General features: G+C 40.7%; 1 protein-coding gene across 2 annotated transcripts in view; it reads left to right on the top strand.

The window, feature by feature from the left end:
* The window catches only part of LOC148358601 (ubiquitin-associated and SH3 domain-containing protein B-like), a 29,141-nt gene extending 6,307 nt beyond the window's left edge, over positions 1 to 22,834 (top strand). The window contains exons 3-15 of one of the 2 annotated variants that reach the window (XM_088346244.1): positions 3,851 to 3,904; positions 6,246 to 6,432; positions 8,114 to 8,312; positions 9,923 to 10,092; positions 11,259 to 11,467; positions 15,321 to 15,447; positions 17,189 to 17,312; positions 17,375 to 17,494; positions 17,584 to 17,676; positions 17,761 to 17,905; positions 19,485 to 19,591; positions 21,767 to 21,876; positions 22,233 to 22,834. In XM_088346244.1, coding sequence (XP_088202370.1) covers positions 3,851 to 3,904; positions 6,246 to 6,432; positions 8,114 to 8,312; positions 9,923 to 10,092; positions 11,259 to 11,467; positions 15,321 to 15,447; positions 17,189 to 17,312; positions 17,375 to 17,494; positions 17,584 to 17,676; positions 17,761 to 17,905; positions 19,485 to 19,591; positions 21,767 to 21,876; positions 22,233 to 22,370 — 1,783 coding nt within the window. In that variant the 3' untranslated portion in view covers positions 22,371 to 22,834. Of the gene's footprint in view, positions 1 to 3,850; positions 3,905 to 6,245; positions 6,433 to 8,113; positions 8,313 to 9,922; positions 10,093 to 11,258; positions 11,468 to 15,320; positions 15,448 to 17,185; positions 17,313 to 17,374; positions 17,495 to 17,583; positions 17,677 to 17,760; positions 17,906 to 19,484; positions 19,592 to 21,766; positions 21,877 to 22,232 lie in introns of both variants that reach the window. The other variant, XM_088346243.1, reaches the window with a different exon arrangement.
* Positions 22,835 to 23,115: the final 281 nt, after the last annotated feature.

Raw genomic sequence — 23,115 nt, 5'->3', positions numbered from 1 at the left:
GGGTTGAAGCTGATATCTGCCTTGGTTGATTGCAGCTACGGCTCTTGGACTTAGCAAGAAATCGTAGCATTTCTCACCCTTGCTGGAAAGATCTGTCACAAGTCAAAGTCTGTCAGCGAGCAATGGTTTTCACCGACATTTAGTGTAGAAAATAGTAATTCGCAGTTACTTACTAAAATGGATACATTTTACAGTTATTCGTCTGATCGCTGGAAGAAAGCAAAGATGTTAAACAATGGCGTGCTTTTTGTGCAGAGATAAATTAGGGCAATTTCTTACTGCGCTCTAAACAAGGTATCATGGGACACTAGTGTGCCCCTGCACAATGTTAGATACATACGTACATAGATAAATACATTAAAATGTACCGTTTACCAAATTGTTCTAATTAGTTATCTGACTCCATTAACCAAACATAACCTTCATTCACCTAACAATGCGTGCCCGTTTCTTTTTGTGGAAAAGACAGACAAGAGACCGTCATTTCCACATGTGGGCAGATTTAATTTCTTAAACAAATTAACGAAGTGAACGCCATCGAATTAGCCGAATTAGTGTCGCTCGAGTCTTCGTCGAGCCTCTTCTCTCTTGATTCTCCCTCGATCTTCTCAAAGTTCTTCCTCTTCCCACGTTTTTTCCGCGAGCTGGTGTGCCGGCCCCTCCCATGGGCGGGCCAGAGAAAAGCCCCCACGTGGCCCCACCATCTCGGAGAAGAGCATCGCGATGTCTGTCCTTGTGCGTCTGGCCTTCTCCGTCAGAGTCCTGTTATCAACAGAACTAAATAAAACATTCGCATTCCGAACTGCGTGACCTGTAGCTCACTCAGTGAAAATCTTTATTGCACTCGATAAATGTAACATGCATTTAATCGTTTAAAATATAAAATCCTTCAACAATATAGGAAAATCACCGGTATTACAGTATTTCACATGCATAGATTTGTGTTCTTGTGGAATCTTGCAATTAGTTTTGACACACAGATAATGAAACTGATTGCACTAGTACCTGAAAAATGTCCTAACCATATTCTAAGGGCAGTACTGTCTGGTAGGCCTCATTTTAGAGAAGATTTCACTACTGTCATTAATATTTACTGCTTACTTACAGCTGCACGTACGCTAATCTGTGGATGTTTCCGTTTGACGTTTGTAAATAGGACATGGCAGAGTTGAAAGGATCAAAAACTAAAGTAGATTTGATGTGGCGTTTAATCTCCTTCCTAATTTGATGAGGACTTTGTGTGTGTGTCTGTGTGTGTATTCACATATTGTAGGTTGTCCGTATACAAATACATGTGGTGCTTGAAGCATGTTCGAGTGCTTTACTGGAAAATAGTAATTACTTACAGTTACTAGTTACTTCACATTATCCCCCATTCCCCCCAATTACTGACACCAAAAAGTAACGCGTTTCTCCAAAGGTTACTATGCAGTTACAAATTTGTATACTCCCATAGAAGAGTACCCCTAAAAACGTCTTTAAAATAGTCACATAATGAAAAGAATAGAAGAAAACATACACTTACCTGTGAAAGCAGAAATCTTTCATATTACTTGGTTTATGCAATCTTAAGAGCTCGCAAACGTAGCCGAGACACTCCATATCCATTTTGTCTCTGGGCTTCAAACCACTCGAAGATCTCCCTCTCAATTTCTGGGTACTGTCCGAGACGTTTCTTTTGTTTCTCCAAGCATACTATATAGCAAAAATGATTTTACTGTCATGATCACTGATGTGACTCAGCTGTGCCCGCTCCTTTGGCGCCAACTGCAGCAGGCTCTGATTGGCTCCCGATCAGTACTTGTACCCAGTCCTGTCTGTCCCCTTTACTCAGTCCGTCTGCGAACCTCAGTTAACTCTATGCAAGCCCTTTTCGACCCTGACTTCCACCTGTACCGTTTAATTTCTTCCTTTGTTCCCCGGCTTCGACCTTATTTTTGATCCTGACCACGTCTACTCATCCGTCCCGGCTTTCGACCTCTTTTTGTCCCTGACCACGTCTTCTCTCCTGTTCCGCCTTATGACTCGCTTCCGACCCCGACCACGTTTTGGCTTTCCTGTCCCAGCTACTGACCCGTTTTTCCATCCCCAATACCGCCTGAATATACACATGCCCACCCTTCAAATGCTATTGCTGGCAGATCGGGGATTTTATGTGACAATGTGAGAGATGCAAGAGAGTTCATCATATAGGGGACATTATACTTCATGGTTTGCCGAATAATACTCTAACCCCTAACCCTAACCCAATCCCTAACGCACCATGGAGTAACTACAGTTGGGTACCAGGGTTGGGTAGGGTTACTTTAACTGGATTACTTTCAATTACTTTTGGATTACTCCAATACCAAATATGCTAATAAAAGACAAAATAAACTAAATAAGAATAAAATTATGACTCACCACACGTGGTAAGCTTTCTCTCCTGGCTTTGATCTCTTTGATCTCCGGCAAAACTAACATAAAATGCGACAGAAACAAAATGAAAATAAATCCAAACAGCTTGCCAACATCATTTTTGCCGTTCCATGTATTTCGTTACTCCCCAAGCCTGCACGAAATTTAGTCATTTTATTCATATTTCTTTTATCTTTTATTGGCATATCTGGTATTGGAGTAATCCAAAAGTAATTGAAAGTAATCCAGTTAAAGTAACCCTACCCAACCCTGGGAGTAATCCAAAAGTAATTGAAAGTAATCCAGTTAAAGTAACCCTACCCAACCCTGTGGGTAACAAATATCATTCGTAACGCTCTACAGTACTTGTTACGAAGAAAAGTAATTGAAGTCCAAGAACGTGTTACAAAGGAAGGCAGTCATCCCAACACAGCTTGTTAGTCTCTGTCTATCATATTTACGCTAGCTCTGATGCTTGTTGGGTGTGGAAAGGCTGTAATGTAGGGTATAAAATATGTTTCTCATATGTTATCAGTAATACAATCCACATAAATACATAATAACAAGACGGTTCATATTAACCAATGATCAAGAACGGCATGAATAATAAAATACCATGAATCAAAATAATTTGTGCGTACAAATGTCCTTGCGCACTTTCAATGCAAACACTTTAAATTGTTTCATTATTAAACTGTTTTCAGTTTCCGCGGATTTTTTGAAACGCTGAGTGTAAAGGAAATATGGTCTAAGTGTGCCTTTTCTACTATATTTTATACTTTTACTCTTATACTCTTATATTTACTCAAAAAGTGTGTAGTTACTTTTTCAAGTTCTTTTCTGGAATCAGCGCCTTCAAGGTCAAGAGCATAAGCTTCCCAAGCCGAAGGAACTTTTTCTCTACAATTTGGAGGCCTCTGGTGGGCTCTGTATCTGTTATCAAACAGGTGCACAGAACTCATTTTTGCTAACCCATACTACCCAAGGACAAGAGCACAAGCTTACCAAGCCAAAGGAACTTTGTCTCTACAATTTGGAGGCCACTGGTAATTTTCTCAAGACTCTTCTCTATTTTCAAACAATTAACTGCTGTGATGTATCATTTATTATTTTCGCACGACATCTAGCGACCAACATTATACACTGGAGTTAAATGTGTTTCCGGTCTAAACCAATCAGAATGCTCTTAGGTGCACGTGTTTTGTTCTATCCTCCAATCACGAAATGAAAATGGTATAAGAAAGACGCTCACGCTTCAGTCCGTGGGATTATTTCATAGCAATCCACGAACGCAATTTTACCTTGTTTCAATGTGCTTGCTTCTCTTTAATAAATGAGTTTGATTGTAACTCAAAAGTCTCCTATTTTACCCGGACATCATTTTGGACCTGACGTTGAGTAATGTACAAAGGAACATTTCATTAATTACGTTGAAATCTCTTTTATGTTTCAGTTTAAAAGCCCTGGCATCGACTGGGGGCCGAAGTGTTCAAGCAGCGTGTGACTGGTGAGTGTAAGCAATACTTGTAAATGTAGGGAAAATGTACATGAATACATCATGAGTCATTAAAAGTATAATGGGTTACGCTGCCCTGTCTTTGGAATAAACACCGAAGCTTTTATATAAAATGAGTACTTAGAGGAGTACGGTAATCCCTCACTGTGTCGCGGGTTACTTTTCGCGGTTTTGCTACTTAGCAGATTTTCACCTTACATTGTGTTTGCATTCCGATTGGTTGACTGGTCGCCGCGCCCCTGTTGAACTGCTGAGGAAGAAAACTTGTGAGGGAGGCTTTGAGGGAAACTAGAGAAAAGGTCTTGGGCTGAAGAAAAATGTTGAAGCGGAGATTAGAGAGTTCTTTTAAGAAAGATGGCTTGAGTGGATGATAATGGGACAAATAGGGAACTGGAGAAGATGGTTGGAGTGGCAGGTCTTGGCGTGGGTGAATTTGGGATGAGGATAGAATTGAAGAAGGAGGTTGTGAAAGGCGAAGCTTGTCATTTTATTTCCTGAAGACTCTCACTCGCCCAGGGAAAATGGATCTTTTCTATCCACAACACATTCATCCACAAAATGAAAAAGATAATTTTCATGTTTGGCAATGATTATGTTCACAATTTGTTTCTTTCAACAGTTGAGTAAATGCAGCTTTACATCTGAACCAACTCACCACCAACATGACAAACTCCAAAAAACTCAATCGCCTCAATCGTCCTACTACTTTGATATAGATAATGAAGTACAAAATAAAAGTTTTAGCAGCAAACAGGCAATAACGTCAGATGAAACTAATAGGCTGGGCCTTCTGACGCTGACAAAATACTGCACAATTTTTTAACATTAGTTTTTAACATTAAACCAGACTAAGACGTCCGCTATTTTACCCCTATACTGCCCTCTAGCGCCGGGAAGAAGCATTTGGTTTGTATTTATCTTTAAAAAATCATAACCTTTGATAGAAATCCGAGAATTGTTTTTTTTCCCTTATTATCAATCAATCAATGAAAACACTTTATTGTTCCCTAAGGGGCAATTAAAAGGCACACAGAGTAGCATACAACACCCACTCACATCCTTCCATTCATCCCTTATCTGCACCGCTTATCCTCAGTAGGGTCGCGGGGGTGCTGGAGCTCATCCCAGCCATCCTCGGGCAGTGGGCAGGGGACACCCTGAACTGGTTGCCAGCCAGTCGCAGGGCACACAGGGAGAGACAATTTGCACCTAGGGACAACTTGGACCGGCCAATTAACCTGACATGCATGTTTTTGGAATGTGGGAGGAAACCGGAGTGCCCGGAGAAAACCCACGCAAGCACAGGGAGAACATGCAAACTCCACACTGGAAGGTTCGATCTCATGACCTCAGAACTGTGCCGCACACGCGCTAACCACTGCGCCGCCGTGCTGCCTACCCACATACCTACATACAATAATCTAATGTTCAACCGTAAAATGCAGAAGTCCATACAATAAACAAAACTCATTAAAATGTTTAAAAGTTTATAAAAAGTACCAATATAGATGAGTTAGTGCACTGTCGTGAAGATGCAGGGGCAAAACACTACTGAACACTAGGGGGCAGGGGGGCTGTGAGTTCAGGTGCTGAACTGCCCTGGGGATGAAGCCAGTCCTCCTCCTTTGAGTCCTGCTGCCGGGGCAGTGGAGTCTACTTAGAAATATGGGGCGGGCCGGATTAAATAATCCAATAGCTGGATCCGGCCTGTGAGTCTAAAGTTTTTAAAGTTTAGAAAATTGGGTAGAAATGCATTCATGGAACCAACAGATTCAAGATATAACCCCGTCTTTACAACTGAAAAAATAATTATGCTAAATTCTGTGAAAATGATCATTTCCTGGGAAGAAACAGAAGAAAAAAATGCCACTGCAACATATTATTAGAATGTTGTGATGAATATTTCTTGCGAATAATTTAATGCCAGGAAAAAAGCAGGTAGGAGTGGTGTGTAATCATGGTTCATGTATCCTTTAACCACTTGGGTCGTAGGGACACCACTTCCTGTGGTGTTTCTTGGACAAGTACAGCCTGGCGGTGCTCATACCTCTTCAGGCTCTTTTTTGAGGTAAAGGTGCTCCCCCACATGAAACAGTACTGGTTTCCATGTTAACCAATAGCAGGAGAAGAAAAAGTATCTGACTCAGATGCAACACCTTCATCATCTGGTCACCGTTGTTCTTCATTGCAATGCGTCTTTCTGCTGTTTAGAGATGAGCCGGATCTCTTCATTGACATGTGACTATACTAGTACCAGATCCTAAATCATTGGGGGTAAACACATGCTTATAATGTTGTACTGTACACATCCTGTGTGTAACTTTCCCCTCAGGCTGTTTTCTCACATTGAAGATCCATTCCTGGATGACCATTTACCAAGGGAGTTCGTCCTCTACCTCCGACCCAGTGGACCACTGCAGAACCAGCTCTCCCATTTCTGGCAACAGAGTCGGGTGAAATGTGGCAAAAACAAAGCCCACAACATTTTCCCTCATATCACGCTTTGCCAGTTTTTTATGGTGAGTTAGGGAAATAGATACATAATCAATACAGTGGCCCCTCCACATACAAGATTAATTTTTTCCCTGATTGAGTTTTTATCTTGAATTTCTTGTATCTCAAATTCATTTTTACGGTAAGAAAAAACTGAAAACCAAGTCATCTGTTCCGGGCCTCCCAAAAAAACTGAAAACCAAGTCATCTGTTCCGGGCCTCCCAAAATCATCCAAGTTAACCCTAAATACGTACAGTGTAAAGCACCTTTCTTGATACCTAAAAACACATTCAAATAGTAATTGAACATAAAAATACAGTGATGAGATAAATAAAATGATATTAACAAAATGAAATGTAAGTTTATTATGAGCACTTATTATGGAGGAACCGACTTTTGCTAACGGAGGTGTATGCCTGGTGGTGGAGGGAACACGGGTGTCAGGATCAGAACGGAAACAGGACCCACTCGCGTAACGTTTCTCACAGTTTTATTGCAAAGAAGGGAAAAGATTGCACACACGATCCGGTGATCACTGTTCGCGGGGAGCAGGTTGCTCTGAACGCGGAAGTGGCACTTCCGTGGCGAGTGATGGCGGCTTCGGGAGCAGAAAAAACAGGTCAGTAGTTGGGATAGGAGAGCAAAAATGTGGTCAGGATTGGAAAAAAGTCGAAAGCCAGGACAGGAGAGTAGACGTGATCAAGATTAAAACAGGTCTTAATTCGGGACGGGAGAGGAGACGTGGTTGAGATCAAAACAGATCGTAGCGGGAGACAAACAGGAGCAAAAAACGGGATAGGCAAAAAAGGGCTTGCTGATCACGACGCTCAGACGGACCGACAAAAGGGGGCCGACAGGACCGAGTTTAAATACTCACAGGAGCCAATTCGTCAACAAACTGCAGCTGGCGCCACCCGAGGCGGTTGTTGCTTTTTGTTCGTGTTTTTTGCCACGTGTGTTGTGGTTGGTATATTTTATCCGGCTCACCGTTAGCGTTGAGGCTGCCGATTGTTTTCCCGTTTTGTTTTCTCCATGTTGTTGCTCTCTGGCTGCCCACCATGTGTTTTTCGGCCAGAAAGATCACTGTTAGCAACGGTTTTGCTGTGTCCCGTGGGTAATTCCCAGCCGGCTTTGCATTCATAACTGTAGCCATTATTGCTTTTCGTTTTTGGTTCCCTGTTAGCTTGGCTGTTCACAATGTGATTTCTGGTCGGCTAGCCTAGTATTCTTTCACAGAGACTGCGGTCGCCTTTTATTGATCGGTCGCTGCTCTCTTTTTTTACTATTTATCTCCTATTTTTGCTGCTCACCTTTTGTTGTACCTTTACTGTTTTCACCTGCAACACGACGCCTCGGCATTCTCTACAAAAACGACCAAAACTTAGCTTAAGACACTCATACCCTCTTCGACTAATCGACCTGTAAAATAATATGGAAAATGGATTCCTGGGGTGGTGGTGTTTCTCCGATGACATTAGAGCTCAGTAGGACGAAGACAAGACATGCTGTCTTCAAATGAATTATCTCCGAAAATAATTGGAATATACCAATGAAATATATAGATTTTATGCAAAATTAGTCATATTTCCTCATATTTTGCATGCTTAAAATGAGATATCGGATCCTGTAACCAGAGTTGCTTGTTTGTATAGAGGGGCCAATGCAGTTTCAATGAATACTGAAAAAAATCAACGCTCTTTTTTTAGTGCGCAGACCACAAAGTGGAGACCTTATGTGAGGTCCTCCAAAATACTGTACAGCAGTGGCGGGGTAGGATTCCCAGCCCGCTTCCCCTTGAACTCTACACATCCTCCAACTTCATCGGCCTTTTCGTGGAAGAGCACGCGGCTGAGGTCCTCAAGCAGTTCGCGGCTGACTTTGGCACAGAGGCAGCCAGGAAAGCTGGTATGAACCCGCAAGATAAAACAGATTCTATTAAGCCTCGCCAGCTACACGGTCATCGTGAGATGAACAGTGACTAATTGGAAGTCGAGTTGGGTTATTGAAGCACTCGCTCAATATGTCTGTGTAATTTCGAAAACGCAGAAGAAGTTTATACTAATGAACAACTCCGTTTCAGGCAGCTTTGTGCCTTTTTTCATTTGTATCAATGTGTGACTCAGAATAATAGTCCTTAAAGGGACAATGGGGGTTAATTAATATAATTTTACAATTTTTTTTTTCCAAAAAGCAAAACAAAAAACCTATTCATTGAGTCCTAATCTGCAGGTAAATAGGTGGCATTAAGATTTTTGCTGTAAAACGCTCAACAAAGCTTTGAAGTTAAAGCTTTAAATCAAAAGTGAAAGCAGCTTGAAAGCTTTAACGTGGGTTGAAGCAGCTTTAAAGGATTAACTTGAGTTAGAGAAGCTTTAACATAGCTTAAAGCAGCTTTAAAGCATTAACTAAAGTTAAAGAAGATATTACTTGGGTTAATGCAGCTTTAAAGCATTAACTAGAGTTAGAGAAGCTTTAACATAGCTTAAAGCAGCTTTAAAGCATTAACTAAAGTTAAAGAAGATGTAACTTGGGTTAAAGCAGCTTTAAAGCATTAACTCGAGTTAGAGAAGCTTTAACATAGCTTAGCCAGCTTTAAAGCATTAACTTTAGTTAAAGAAGCTGTAACAGGGGTTAAAGCAGCTTTAAAGCATTAACTTGAGTTAGAGAAGCTTTAACAGAGGTTAAAGCAACTTTAAAGCATTAACTCAAGTTAGAGAAGCTTTAAAGCATTAAATCGAATTAGAGAAGTTTTAACATGGCTTAAATTAGCATTAAAGCATTAACTCGAGTTAGAGAAGCTTTACCATAGCTTAAAGTAGCTTTAAAGCATTAACTCAAGCTAGAGAAGCTTTAACACAGATTAAAGCAGCTTTAAAGCATTAACTCCATTTTAGAGAAGCTTTTAACCAGCTTTAACTGAAGAGTTCAAGCGGCTTTAAAGCTGTACCTTCAACAGTTGGGTGTGTGATTTGAGTTGTTCTTAAAAATCTTAAAACTAAAGATTTTTTAAATTAAGTATGTGTTAAAAATGCCAAACTGAGTTCAAAGAGCCTTTATATATTTTTTCACTGCGCCGATGTGCTTTTATCTTACTTTTATCATCTGTGTTTCGAACACTGAGTGCATTAGGCTGGAGGAAAGGAGGAGGGTGGATGAGGGGAGGGGAGTGATTTCATGCATGTGCTCGAGGTTTTATATTGTTCTAGGATGAAAATGGTAAAAGTAAGAAACGGACCGTTTCAAATACAGTCCAAATGCCAGCACAAACCCCCAAAAAGATGAAAAAAGAAGAGTTTATCCGAGCGTGTCTACGAGAGAAACGTACAGGCATGCGCCATACAAAAGCTTGGTTGTGCCTACAATGATAATTTCAGCCAGAAGATGGCATGAGCAAGTGGAATATTTTGAATTTACGGACACCACTCAAGTTAGAGACGCTTTTAATCTACTTGAAATGAAGAATTGCAACTTACATTAGTTTATGAGGTTCAGCAAAAATCTCCTGTTTTATGCAGATGTCCATGTGGAGCCTCATAAGAAGCAGCTCCATGTAACTCTGGCCTACAACTTCTCCAGCGATCACCTGGCTTCGCTGGAAAGACTGGCCAAAGGCATCGAGGTGAAGCTCGGTTGTGATTGGCTCCCAGTTCTTTTCTCCCGGGATATTCGTTTTGCAAACCATGAGGTAAGATTTTTCATTTTAAGTCAGAAGTGGACCTTTTTTATATACTGAATGGTTGATGTATGTGCAGTAATACTAAGAAGTCCCGCAACAGTCAAAACGCAAAAAGTAGAATTAATTATTTGTTTATTAGATATTAGTAAAATATAATATATACTATTGGAGAAGAATGTTAACTGTAAATCTACAAATAAAAACACAGAACACAGAATTGTAGTTGAATAAACGATCTTCATTGTCATTATAAAGTAGTACAACAAAAAGTGTGAAAAAAAGGTGATGTAAATAGCAGCCAGCTAGCTGCACGTTACCAATAGGAATCCTCGGAGTGAGCCGGGTCTCCATGATGATTAAAATACAAGAGTCACAACAGTAGAATTTTCCCATGAGTTTTAGCTCCAGGTCATCCATTTTATGGCTAATGGATCTGTGTTGAGATGGGGGTGGCTTGTGAAAGTTGTTACGTAGCCACAGATGTAGGCCAGACCTGCAGCCCTGCTTATGTTTCAACTTCCAACGCCGCCTCAGTCTCTCCCCGGACCCGATAAAAATCCATGGAGAACCTAGTGGTGATCAGCATTTCTTTGCGCTCTTCTGACTTTCCTCAGAGTCCGATTTAACTGGTGATTTTTTTTTCAATGCAACGAACCGCTAAAATACTAGCTGTCGCCTTGCTTCGCAGTGTTTTTTTGGTGCACCCATTAACTTGTGGGCCTGCCTAGCTGTTTGGCTGACATTATACATCAGCCTATAACAGTTGCGCACACAGACAGCCACGCCCAACCATCATACACGCACACAGCCCTTCCCCACTTGCCCCCGTGATAGCATTTGCTGTGTGTTTTCTGCTGCTGAAGTCAGTGCACAATGAAAATACACCAAGTATCGAAACCAGTAAAGTAGACTGCGATACAGTGAGGGATTACTGCACTACCCATGACACAAGGAGGTGGTGTTAGATTCCATTAGCTTTCACAAAAGACAATTCTCAGTATCAATAAATGATTAATAAGTAAGCTTTATTGATTCGGGCATATACAATCAAGTACGTACATTGAATAGAACATCTGTGTAGATCTTAAATAAGCGTAGACATCTCAATCATCATTTTTTTTTATTTGGTTACAAGGAGCAGCACATATGTGAGTTGTAAAATTTTCCGCTTACAGACTCTTCGAGTGATGTACCCCTACACGCCCCAGAATGAAGATGAAATAGAGTTGGTGGTAGGGGATTTTGTCTTTATGTCCCCAGTGGACCAGATCCACACGACAGAAGGCTGGCTGTACGGGACCTCCCAGGCTAACGGGCTCTCCGGCCTGCTGCCCGAAAACTATGTCGGATTCGCCGACGAATCAGACACTTGGGTTTTCCATGGGTAAGCAGGCCTCCATTCTCCATTCGGGCCCCCGTGCTGTGGAACGCTCTGCTCCCTGAGATTTGATCTTCAACCTCAGTGGAACTGTTTAAATCTAGGCTTGAAAGAGTTTATGAATGACTTATATTTCATGTTGACAATATGTATTATATGTTATTGCAACATCCATTGCAGCCTGGTCATCCTGGAAAGGGGATTACCTCATGTGTGGTCCCTTCTCAAGGTTTTTTCATTTTCCTCATGTTGAGGTTTTTGAGTTTTTCCTTGCCCACATGTTGGTTTTAGATCAGGGGATGGTGTAGTCTGTAGTTTGCTATAATCTGTGCAGCCCTTTGAGACTCCTTGTGATTTTGGACGTCACAAATAAACATGACTTGTCAGGTTAATTGGCCGGTCCAAATTGTCCCTAGGTGTGGATAAGCGAGTGACTTATCTGTCTCTGTTTGCCCTGCGACTGGCTGGTGACGGGTTCAGGGTGTTCCCTACCCACTGCCCAAAGATAGCTGGGATGGTACCCTACTGAGGATAAGCTGTGCAGATAATGGAATGACTTGACTTGTAGTTGTAGTATGATGTCACAACAGGGTTGCATGATTTTGAGAAAAAACGTAATTGGGATTTTTCAGACCAGTATTGCAATTTCGATGCGATTTTTGATTTTTAAAGAAAGGTGCATTTTATGTGCTATTTTTTATGTTTTTGTATGTACAGTACTTAACCCTTGGATGCATGACCTACCAGTACATACACGTACATTCTACCATGAGTGGAGTTGGTATTTAGTGGGGGAAAAATAAAAATACTGATGGAATCATACCATACACTGTTGTAGAAAATAAACTTGCATTTGTAGAGTAGATTTGCATACATTTAGAAAGAAATGTAGAAAGACTTGCTTACAGTTGGGAGAAATGTTGCTTACATCTCGGGAAGGTCTCGGCGGATGAATTAGTATAAACAATCATCCTTAAGGAAGGACAAGAGATAACGGCAAAGGGCAAGGTGACATAAACTGGCATAAACTTAAAAACACTTCCAAATAAGGACGGAACCCTGGCATGTATGCCTTCAGGCGAGAAAAGGGACGGGGCCAAACCGGGTACACGTGCTATGTTGAAAACTATAAAGACCCAATCATATCTGTGATTCGCTGAGTTTCTTGTTGAAATTGTGTATCAATAAAAAATAACTCCCTCTTACGTCATTTGATTCCTGTGTTCTTTGAACACGTATGAGACGATTCAACAAATTGGTCTTATCTTCATCAACACATGAGGAATAACCATTCATTAAGGATTTGTTTTATCCCACTTATGCATTCAAGGGTTAACACTATTGCCATGCTTTGACCACCGGCCTGTGAAACGTCAGATTGTTGAGAAGCAAAGACGTGTCTGTATGTTGTCACCAGTCACGCCAAGACATAACCTTAGAAAATGTATAAAATAGTCATGTTTAGCTTTTCAGATTGTGACCAACTTTGAACTGGAACCAGGTTAGGCTTCATGGGATTGTCCCAGCTAAGATTCCCATGCTTCACTCATCTGCAGGCATGCGATTGCAAAAAAAATTCACACGAGAATAAAAATCTTCCATTTCTGTGTGTTCCAACATAGATTACTCGATGTTAGTAGTTGGGGACAAAACTTGAGAGTGTTTCTTTTCAAGGGAGACCAAATTAGTTCAGACAATAGCATTCAATATACTTTGGGTACGTCTTGGATTGAGATTTTATGTGAATTTTAGAAGGATTACATTTTAATAAACCGCGCCCTCCTCTGGAGAGTTTTCCTAGGGTTGCTGTCTATAAATCCTTAGGAAAAAACGCGGTGTTATGCGATTACACAATCGCACTACGTCACATCGCATCGTCGATTGGATTTTGGTTAATAGTGCAGCCCTATGTCACAATATATTTACATTCACTGTATATGGTAAACTTACGGTACCTGAAATTTTACTAGACAAACTCCCCTGAATACTATGGTTTGCAGGAAACACTTTTTTTTTTAAATTTAGCATCAAACTAGTGTAGAAGAAATTTCTTTAGTTTTTACTTCATTAAGTTTAGAATCAAAGTTACCGATTTGACCATCAAGTGCTGCTAAAAGTCTACCACCAAAATTAGTTTAAAATCATTTCTTTTATTTCAATATTTTGTGGAGGAGCAAATTCTCAAAATATTATCTTTTATTTACGTTTATCAATTTTACAGTTCATTGAGTTTGAGAATGATTGATCTGAAGGACAAGTGTGGACACATGCAGGATGCACACATGTTTGAATCTAAACAAACAAATTTATTTATATATGACAAGAGAAAAATCAATAAAAAAAGAAAACATTGCATCACAACGAACGCGCGTGCTTCTAAATAACAGAAGGTAACATGTGGGAAAGATAATTCTGCATTGATTGAAAGCAATAATTGATCAATTGGATGTTAAAAATAATCAACTAAGCAAAATCCATCCATCCATTATCTGCACCGCTTATCCTCAGTAATTAACCTGACATGCATATTTTTGGAATGTGGGAGGAAACCCGAGTGCCGGAGGAAACCCACACAAGCACGGGGAGAACATGCAAACTCCACACAGGAATGTTGGTAGCTGGACTTGAACCCATGACCTCAGAACTGTGCTGCACACGCGCTAACCACCGCGCCGCCGTGCTGCCCCACTGAGCAAAATGATCAGATATTATTCTGTTTCATGTTTGAACAAAATTGTCACGAGACCGGACCAGATTGGAGGCAGGAGGCAGGAAGGGTGAACTCATTCGCGTTAACGATCAGTTACTTTTATTAAGGAAATAAAAGTCGTCCAACACTCAAGGACAAAAGCAAAAACAGGCTTACAGGCAAACAGGAACTCAGACTAGGAATACTCACAAAACAGGCTTTTACTCAGAACGGGCAAGTACAGGTTTCCTCAAGTCAAACAGAACAGAACAATGCAAAGTAATGCAATGAAACCGCAACCGGCAATCCCCAAAACCCGCCTTTAAGAAGCACACACGCAAATTAGAAAATCTGCTACAGCTGGTGCCAAGGGGGCGGGGCCAGCCGGTCGCCACGGCGACCATGCTGGACATGACAAAAATAATGCCCTGAGCACCAATCAATGGCAGTTTGTGAACTTCTTCCTCGTCACCTTGGGATGGGGGAGGGCCACCGCCTGGACTCTAGGCGCGTATGAAAAAACTCTTCTTCCACGTTTGGAGACTCATCGTTTGCTTCTCGAGCAAAGAGAGAGGGAGAAGGGAGATAGGTAGCCACGGGCCGATCTAGGCCGTGGCAGCCCTGGCTTTGGCTTCCTTTGTCTTCCTTGTTCAGGAGTAAAGGCCAGCCATGGCAATCAAGCTCAGCTCGAGCCTCTTTGGGCTCCTAGTCCTGGAAGAAAAGAGCGTCAGAAGAAAAAAAGAGGGAGAGTTAATTTTATCGGACAGTTTTGATAATCCATTGCTCGAATAGGAAACAAAATTAGGAACAGGGAAAATAAAAGGTCTTGTGGGACAGAGTGTTTGTCTTTTGAGGTTCCTTCTTTTTGGCAGAGTTTGTGGCTGCAAAAAGGCAGAGGCAATGTATTTGTAGCAAGGAATCTCACCTACACTAATAAAGTTGCTTAGAGAAGCAAAAAAGACTTGATTTGGAACGGAAAATCCAAAAGTTGTGAAGTTCAATGAGAAAAAAAACTTAAACACTGAATAAATAAAATAGTGTCATATATTTTTCATTGTATAATTCTATGATGGCAGGTAAAGCACAGCCTCACTTGCCTCTCCTGTCTGCACGTTACTGAATTAAAAATGGTCATTGTGTGATATTTTAATATCTTCTTCTCTATTGTAGGTCCCATTCATTTTTTAGTTGTGGGCCCTCTGAAAAAGGTAGCAGGACGAGGGGTATTTGTGATGGACACCCCGACACAAGCCCAGAAAACACGCCAGCCATCAGTCTCATTTGTCATCCGATGCAGGTAGGGCTGAAACCAACGATTACAAAACAATTAGTCATCGGATAATTATGACTTTTATCTTAAATTTAGAGTAAAGTTGATTTAATTCTTTAAAACATGACAATAAACGCAATACAAATTGATAAACATCTTTTTTTGAACCTACTGCGGATTCATACAAAAATCAAATAAAAATGCCTTATCCAAAACCATTTAGACACAGTGCTCAGACAGTAGAGCCATCTCATCTCATCTCATCAGCCGTACCGCTTATCCTCATTAGGGTTGCGGGGGGGCTGGAGCCCATCCCAGCCATCTCCGGGCAGTGGGCAGGGGACACCCTGAACTGGTTGCCAGCCAATCGCAGGGCACACGGGGACAGACAACTCATTCGCTCATTCACACCTAGGGACAATTTGGACCGGCCAATTCACCTGAAATGCATGTTTTTGGAACGTGGGAGGAAACCGGAGTGCCCGGAGGAAACCCACGCAAGCACGGGGAGAACATACAAACTCCGCACAGGAAGTCTGGAGCTGGATTTGAACCCACGACAGGTTCCCATGACATGAACTGTGCCGCACAAGCGCTAACCACTGCGCCGCCGTGCTGCCCCCAGTAGAGCCATACATTGATAAAAAAAAATGTGTCCATTTTTTTTCGGAACAGGTGAATAAATAATAAATTAAAAACAATCAACATTTGTTATTCTTGTAAAACAGTACACAAAACAAATATGTGCATTTTGAGAAGTACATTTAGTGGTCAACTGCAAAGTCTGTAACAAAAGAACTTGATGATTCTCATCAGTTTGAAATCAAGCAGTTAAAATACTGATGTTTGTCGTTTTTAGCGTCACAACGACTGACGTTTGTTCTTCGGATTTCCATGCATTTAATTTTAAGTACGTTTGTCAGGCACAGTCTGGCATAACGCTCAAGCTCTATTTACAATACAATTTTGATGACAATCCATGTCATCAAAATTTTATTGACTTGAATGGTAGTTGAATCTTACAGAGGCGAGTCAGACTCAACAAGGTTCTGCCACGATTCGCAGGGTTTGCTCTGCTAGCTTTGCAAGTGTTCTTTTTATTTGCTGTAACCAGGGTTGGGGAGGGTTACTTTAACTTGATTACTTTCAATTACTTTTGGATTACTCCAATACCAAATATGCTAATAAAAGACAAAAGAAACTAAATATGAATAAAATTATGACTCACAACATGTGGTAAGCTTTCTCTCCTGGCTTTGAACTCTTTGATCTCCGGCAAAACTAACATAAAATGCGACAGAAACAAAATGAAAATAAATCCAAACAGCTTGCCAACACCATTTTTGCCGTTCCATGTATTCCGTTACTCCCCAAGCCTGCACAAAATTTAGTAATTTTTTGTTATATTTAGTTTCTTTTGTCTTTTATTAGCATATTTGGTATTGGAGTAATCCAAAATTAATTGAAAGTAATCAAGTAAAAGTAACCCTACCCAACCCTGGCTGTAACCAGGCTAAAATGCTCCCAAACCTTTAAAGGTTTGGTTTACGGTTCTTTGATAACCACAACCCTTAAGACTGATCTGCTTTTTTTTAACCTGGGAGATTTAATAAAAATAAACAGCTTGGGATATGGCCTTTAAAACAGTTTGTAATTTGTATCCTGGAGGTATTTGTGGCACGGTCCTCTCCTGTTCTACTTGCTAGTTCAAAATTGTATTATTTTGAGTGTCTACTAAACTATAAACCTATCCATTTCTTTACAGCAGGTCCTGCGTATTAGTGGTAATCCCACGCGGCAGCCCAAGAGGTCATTTTTGGTTTGTCGACACGGCGAGAGAATGGACGTGGTGTTTGGAAAACATTGGCTTTCACTCTGCTCTGACAGTAAAGGTGAGCAACATCATGAAATGCTAAAAGTGTACAAAAAAATATTTGATTTTGATTTTTTTTAGGTCGTTATGCTCGTTCTAATTTGAATATGCCGCTAACGTTGCCTCAGTGGGGAGAACAAAGGGATTACGATATGGATGCTCCTGTCACTGTTTTTGGATCCATGCAAGCACAACTAGTAGGTACGGCACCTAGGGCAAAAAAAACCTTCTTTTAAAATAGTTACACAATGTCATTTTGCTGTTCTTGTTTTGTGTCAAACGATATCCAGGTGAGGCCCTTCTAGAAGGTAAGACCGCCATCGATTTTGTGTATTGCTCACCTGCTTTGCGATGTGTTCAGACTGCACAGAGCATCTTGAAAGGTAGGAGAAACTCTCCCGAATATCTGATTAATTTGAACTTCTTCCAGTTGCATCAAGAGAACCGAATGTGTTCCTGCGTGACAGGTATGCAGCAGGACGGCAAGATGAAAATCCGCGTAGAACCGGGTCTTTTTGAATGGACTAATTGGGTTTCTGGAAGCTGTCTGCCTGCCTGGATACCTCCTGCTGAACTAGCTGCAACCCATTTTACTGTTGACACTACATACAGGTGACGTATATACTCTATATATTTGTTTAACCAAAGACATTCTAGAAATTGTACCCTTTAGTTGGAATACAAGTATAAAAAAACATAATAATAATAATAATAACTTATTGCTTAGTTATGATAGTAATGATAATAATAAAAATACATTGTACTTCGAAGCGCCTTTCAGGACACCCAAGGTCGCTGTACATATAGTAGGACACAACAATAAAGTAAGAGTAAAACAAGCAAGTAATACATAGCAAATAAAACATATTAGAGTTAAAAGAGGGCAGTATGTGAGGCACATGGTCAAGAAACGGCAAGTCTGAAGAGGTGAGTTTTAAGTCCGAATTTGAAGGTGGGCAGGGTGGCAGAATTTCGGAGGTCAGGCAGCATTGAGTTCCAGAGCTGGGGGGCAGAGCGGCTGAAGGCGCTGCTCTCCATGGAGCTGAGGCAGGCAGGGGGTGTAGTGAGATGGAGGGAGGAAGATAATCTGAGGGTTTGGGATGGCGTGGCAGTGTGTGGGATAGTGTCTTTTAGTTGTCTATTTTTGATTATACTCATTTTGTTTCCTTTACTTTATTATTATTCATAATAATACTTATTATTATTATTGATTATATTTAGGGGAAGAACTTAAGTTATCAGGTACTTGCCAGACCCAATCCAAACAGATGGCCAATGTGAAGTAGAAAGTCTTATTTGTCATTGCCCGCGTTCCTTGTATAAAAGGGCCTGTCAGCAGTTTTAAAAAAATACTAAAATGAGCAAAAGGTATTTGCCAAGGGAACAAAATGTTTTTTTTTACTACTTAATAACTTTTCCCCTTTTGGTGAAATAAAAAGTTATTCAAATTACAAAATCCTTTTCTACACATACATGGCCATTCATAACCTTGCCCTTCCCTATCTCTCCAACTTCCTTCACATTGCCACGCCGTTCCACACCCTCGGATCATCCTCCTCCCACTATGGGGATCAGAGCTTTCAGCCGCTCTGTCCTCCAGCTCTGGAACTCATTGCCACCTGACCTCCGGAATTCCGCCATCCTTTCCACCTTCAAAACCGGACTTAAAACCCACTTCTTTAGACTTGCCTTTTCATAATCGTCTGCATACCATCCCGCCCTTCTACTGTATTTTATTTTGCTATTTATTACTTTCTTGTTTTATTCTTGTTTTATTTTATTTTCTATTCTTGTTTGGTGCTCCGTACAGTACTATTATTATCAGAATGTATATGTGCAGAATTTTTACTATATTTGTTTTATTATGTTATTCTTGCAGTTTGATAAAATATTAAATATATTCCCCCACATTTTACTGCAACACACGAGACAAGGTACACTGGTTGAAAAACACTAAATATTGATTTTTTTTTTTTAAATAAATGAAGCAACTCGTTTTTTCGACCAAAGAAATGAGAAATGGCATTTTTTTTGCACAAGTGACACAACGATGTTAAGATTTAGCTTTATATCTCCCCGGATTTGCGAAATGTAATGTAGTGCCTGAGACAAAACTATAATAGGTCGAAATTGAAGGAGATCATATACATTTTGAAGCAAATAAATGTTTTTTTTTGTTTGTTTTTAACAGACCTCTGATCCCCATCAGCAAGCTAAAAGTGTCAGAGTCTTATGAGAACTACATGAGTCGAAGCCACCAAGTCACCAAAGAGATTTTGGCAGCCTGCAAAAACAGGGGTAAGATTTGGGACAAAGGAGATGGATGTTTACCTGTTATGTGCTAAAATGAGTAGCTCACGTAATGTACTGAGGACCAATTCTGCCATTGGTAGAAATACATTTATAAATAGTACAAATTTAATCTATATTTGCAATGTATTCATTTATTTATGTATTTTGTCATTTATTTTAGTATTGAGTTTGTCATGTCTTCTGTCGAGTATTTAGTCTTGTATTGTTTCGTTAATTTGGCCACATCGAAATGTTATTCAAATGCGGGGGCTAGTCAAACTAGCTGAGCGGAGACAGAACCCACTTGCGTTATATTTCTCTCAGTTTTATTGGAAAAAGGGAAAGGAATGCACCCACGATCCTGTGACCTCTGGGTGCGGGAAACGGGTCGCTCTGAACGCGGAAGTGGGACTTCGGTGGCAAGCGATGGCGGTGTCGGGAACGGAAAAATGGGTCAGTAGCTGGGACAGGAGAGCAAAAAACGTGGTCGGGATAGGAAATGAGTGGAAAGCCAGGAGAGGAGAGTAGACGTGGTCAAGATCAAAAACGGGTCGAAGCCGGGAAACAGACAGGGGCAAAAACAGGTGGGAGTCAGGGTCGAAAAAAGCTTGCCTGGAGTAAACTGAGGTTCGCAGACAGACTGACAACAAGTGACGTGGGTTTAAATATTGACAGGGAGCCAATCAGAGTCCGAGGCAGTTGGCGCCAAAGGAGCGGGCACAGGTGCATCACATCGGTAATCATGACAGGTGGACCCAAGTGAGGGCGAGTGAGATGTTCTCAAAATGAGATGGGAGTCAATGACCAAACTACGAACAAAGTAACCAGCAAAAGAGGGGTCACAAAATGAATATCATGTCCAAACAAAATCAAACCTTACTATCCAAACCACAATCAAAGACAAAGCTAACAATGGCAATGCAAGGAACAAAGTAGCAAACAAACATGGGGTCACAGAACAAATAACATGTCCAGACAAAATCAAACTTGACAATATCCAAACCCAAATCAAAGACCAAGCTAGAAATGCCAATGCAAGTAACAAAAAAGCAAACAAACATGGGGTCAGAGAACAAATAATATGTCCAGACAAAATCAAACTTGACAATATCCAAACCAGGAACTAACCGAAAATGGAAATGCAATGACCTGATGCAGCGTGCCGTCCAAGCAGTCAAAATAAAGATAATTAGTGACAGGTGTGTAAAGATTTGTAACAAAAGTATAAGACAAACTACATGACGGATAACTAAATGATAACATAAATCTAAAAATGAAAAAACATGTAAATACATTGTCATATACCAGCTCAGTAGCCTAGATGGTAGGGCGCCCGCTTTGAGACTGGGAGGTCGCTGGTTCGCGCCTCGGCCGAGTCATACCTAAGACTTATAACATTGGTAAAATGGCGGCGCCTTCTGTTGGCTGCGGCTGCATCGGCTCGCTACAACGGGTCAGGTGTATCGACATTTCGTTCTGTGTACATTGTTACAAAGAATGACAATACAAAGGAAATTATTATTATTATTATTACATATTTAGGTATTATGTGATTTATTTTGGTGTTTATTTATATGGCTTATATTTGGGTATTCATTTATGCACAGAACCTGCATTAGCTCATGGTGCCTGCAGGGGCCGTTGTCATTAGTTTATGGCGACACAGCGGAAGGGTGGTTAGCATGCAGCCCCACAGCGCGAAGTTTCAGGATTCAAATCCAGCTACCGCAGCCACCCCGTGCGGAGTTTGCATGTTCTCCCCTTGCCTGCGGGTACTTTGGTTTCCTCCCACATTCTAAAAACATGCATGTCAGGTTAATTGGCTGGTCATTAGGTGTGGATGAGCGAGTGAGTTGTCTGTCTCTGTGTGCCAACCACCTAGAGATAGCTGGGATGGGCTCCAGCACCCCCACGACCCTACTGTGGATAAGCGGTAGAGATAATGGATGTATGGATATTTATGAATGCATTTATTTATACCTATGGCAGAATCAGACCTCCATACACATGTATATACCAAATTGAGGTGAACGATCTTGTCCCGGTTTGTGTTTGAGCTATTTTTGTAGGGTATGCATGTGCAACTATGCCTTTCCCTTTTTTTAATGCCACACACGCACATTATCTGTTGTGTGATGTTAAGCATTTGTCCACTGTTTGTCCTGTTTCCTTTCTCCTTAGGAAACAATGTGCTGATTGTAGCCCACGCCTCTTCCCTTGAGGCCTGCACACGCCAGCTGCAGGGTCTCGTCCCACGGAGCGCCAAAGACTTCATCCAAGTCGTTCGAAAGGTTAAGCAATTTTCTTCTAATATGCTGTACAATATTGTGCTTTTAGTTTATATTTTTTCCTAAGAGCTCAGTGTATCTGATCTGAGACCGTTTATCATAGCATAAATGCTCCTTTTTGTTGTTGATTTTTCTGTCACGTTTCCATTTTATTTTCTATCCCCACTGCAATAATGTCGCAGTCCATATATTTTGTAGTTTCTACAGTATATCCGTCTCTATGTAGTGTAAGACCACAGCTGTATCCGTTAATATATCGTGGATTTCACAGTTGTATCCATCTGATATAGTGTAAGTCTATGGGAGAAAGAGAGATAAATTTTGTTTGACTCTAAATCGCTTCTCTTTATTAATTACAGATCCCCTACTTAGGCTTGTGTTCTTGTGAGGAGCAGAGCAACTCGGGGCACTGGCAGATGGTAGACCCCCCCGTACCCCCGCTCACACACGGACCAAACCACAGCTTTGACTGGAGGGAGACACTTGAACACAAATAGCATCCGTTGGATTGTCGAGCGATCATAAGTGCATTGAAGAGAATATAGCAGATAAATAAAGCTGCTCGATGAAGACCTCCCCTGGACACCGTGGAACCATGGTCATGTGGAGTCCAACTTCCTTTGTGGATGTACATAACTCTCACGAAGTCTTAGTGGAGGTAGAATTGAACATAGTCCAGGCTTCAGTTTTTAACACTTCCCTTTGTGTTACTTATTGATATTTCCCTCTGTTCACTGGAATGCTTTTAGCAGCTCTATAGCAATAAGCAGCAGTAAAAGTCAAGTCACCGGAGAGGCACAGCCTCGTAAGTAGAGCAGCATCTGTATTTGTATTTAAAAATGTAAATGAAGAATGTATTATACTAATCCTAACACAGTTTTTGAGGGGTTTAAACCAGTACTGCTTATGATACCGCGGTTCATTTATTTGTTTGTTACATAAAAAAGGGCGGAAATGATAACTTGATTCTGCTTGTTCCTTTGTTTATTATTGGAAACCTGCATAGGAGATTGCATAGGATATATATATATATATATATATATATAAAATTTAAATAAAGCATCACGTTTTTCTTGTTTGAGGTCAATATAGTTTGGAATGTAATACACGTTATTTAGGTTACCAATTCTAACGTCATTTTGGATTTGAATACATTTTAACCCGTTTTACTACATTTGAATCGATTTCCTAGGAAGAATAACAGAAATAACAAAAAAAAAGGTCGTGATATGGGATACCTGG

Source organism: Urocampus carinirostris, chromosome 10, assembly GCF_059441175.1.
Source record: "Urocampus carinirostris isolate Australia breed hairy pipefish chromosome 10, RoL_Ucar_1.0, whole genome shotgun sequence".
NCBI lineage: Eukaryota > Metazoa > Chordata > Actinopteri > Syngnathiformes > Syngnathidae > Urocampus > Urocampus carinirostris.
This window is presented reverse-complemented; position numbering and strand designations above follow the sequence as displayed.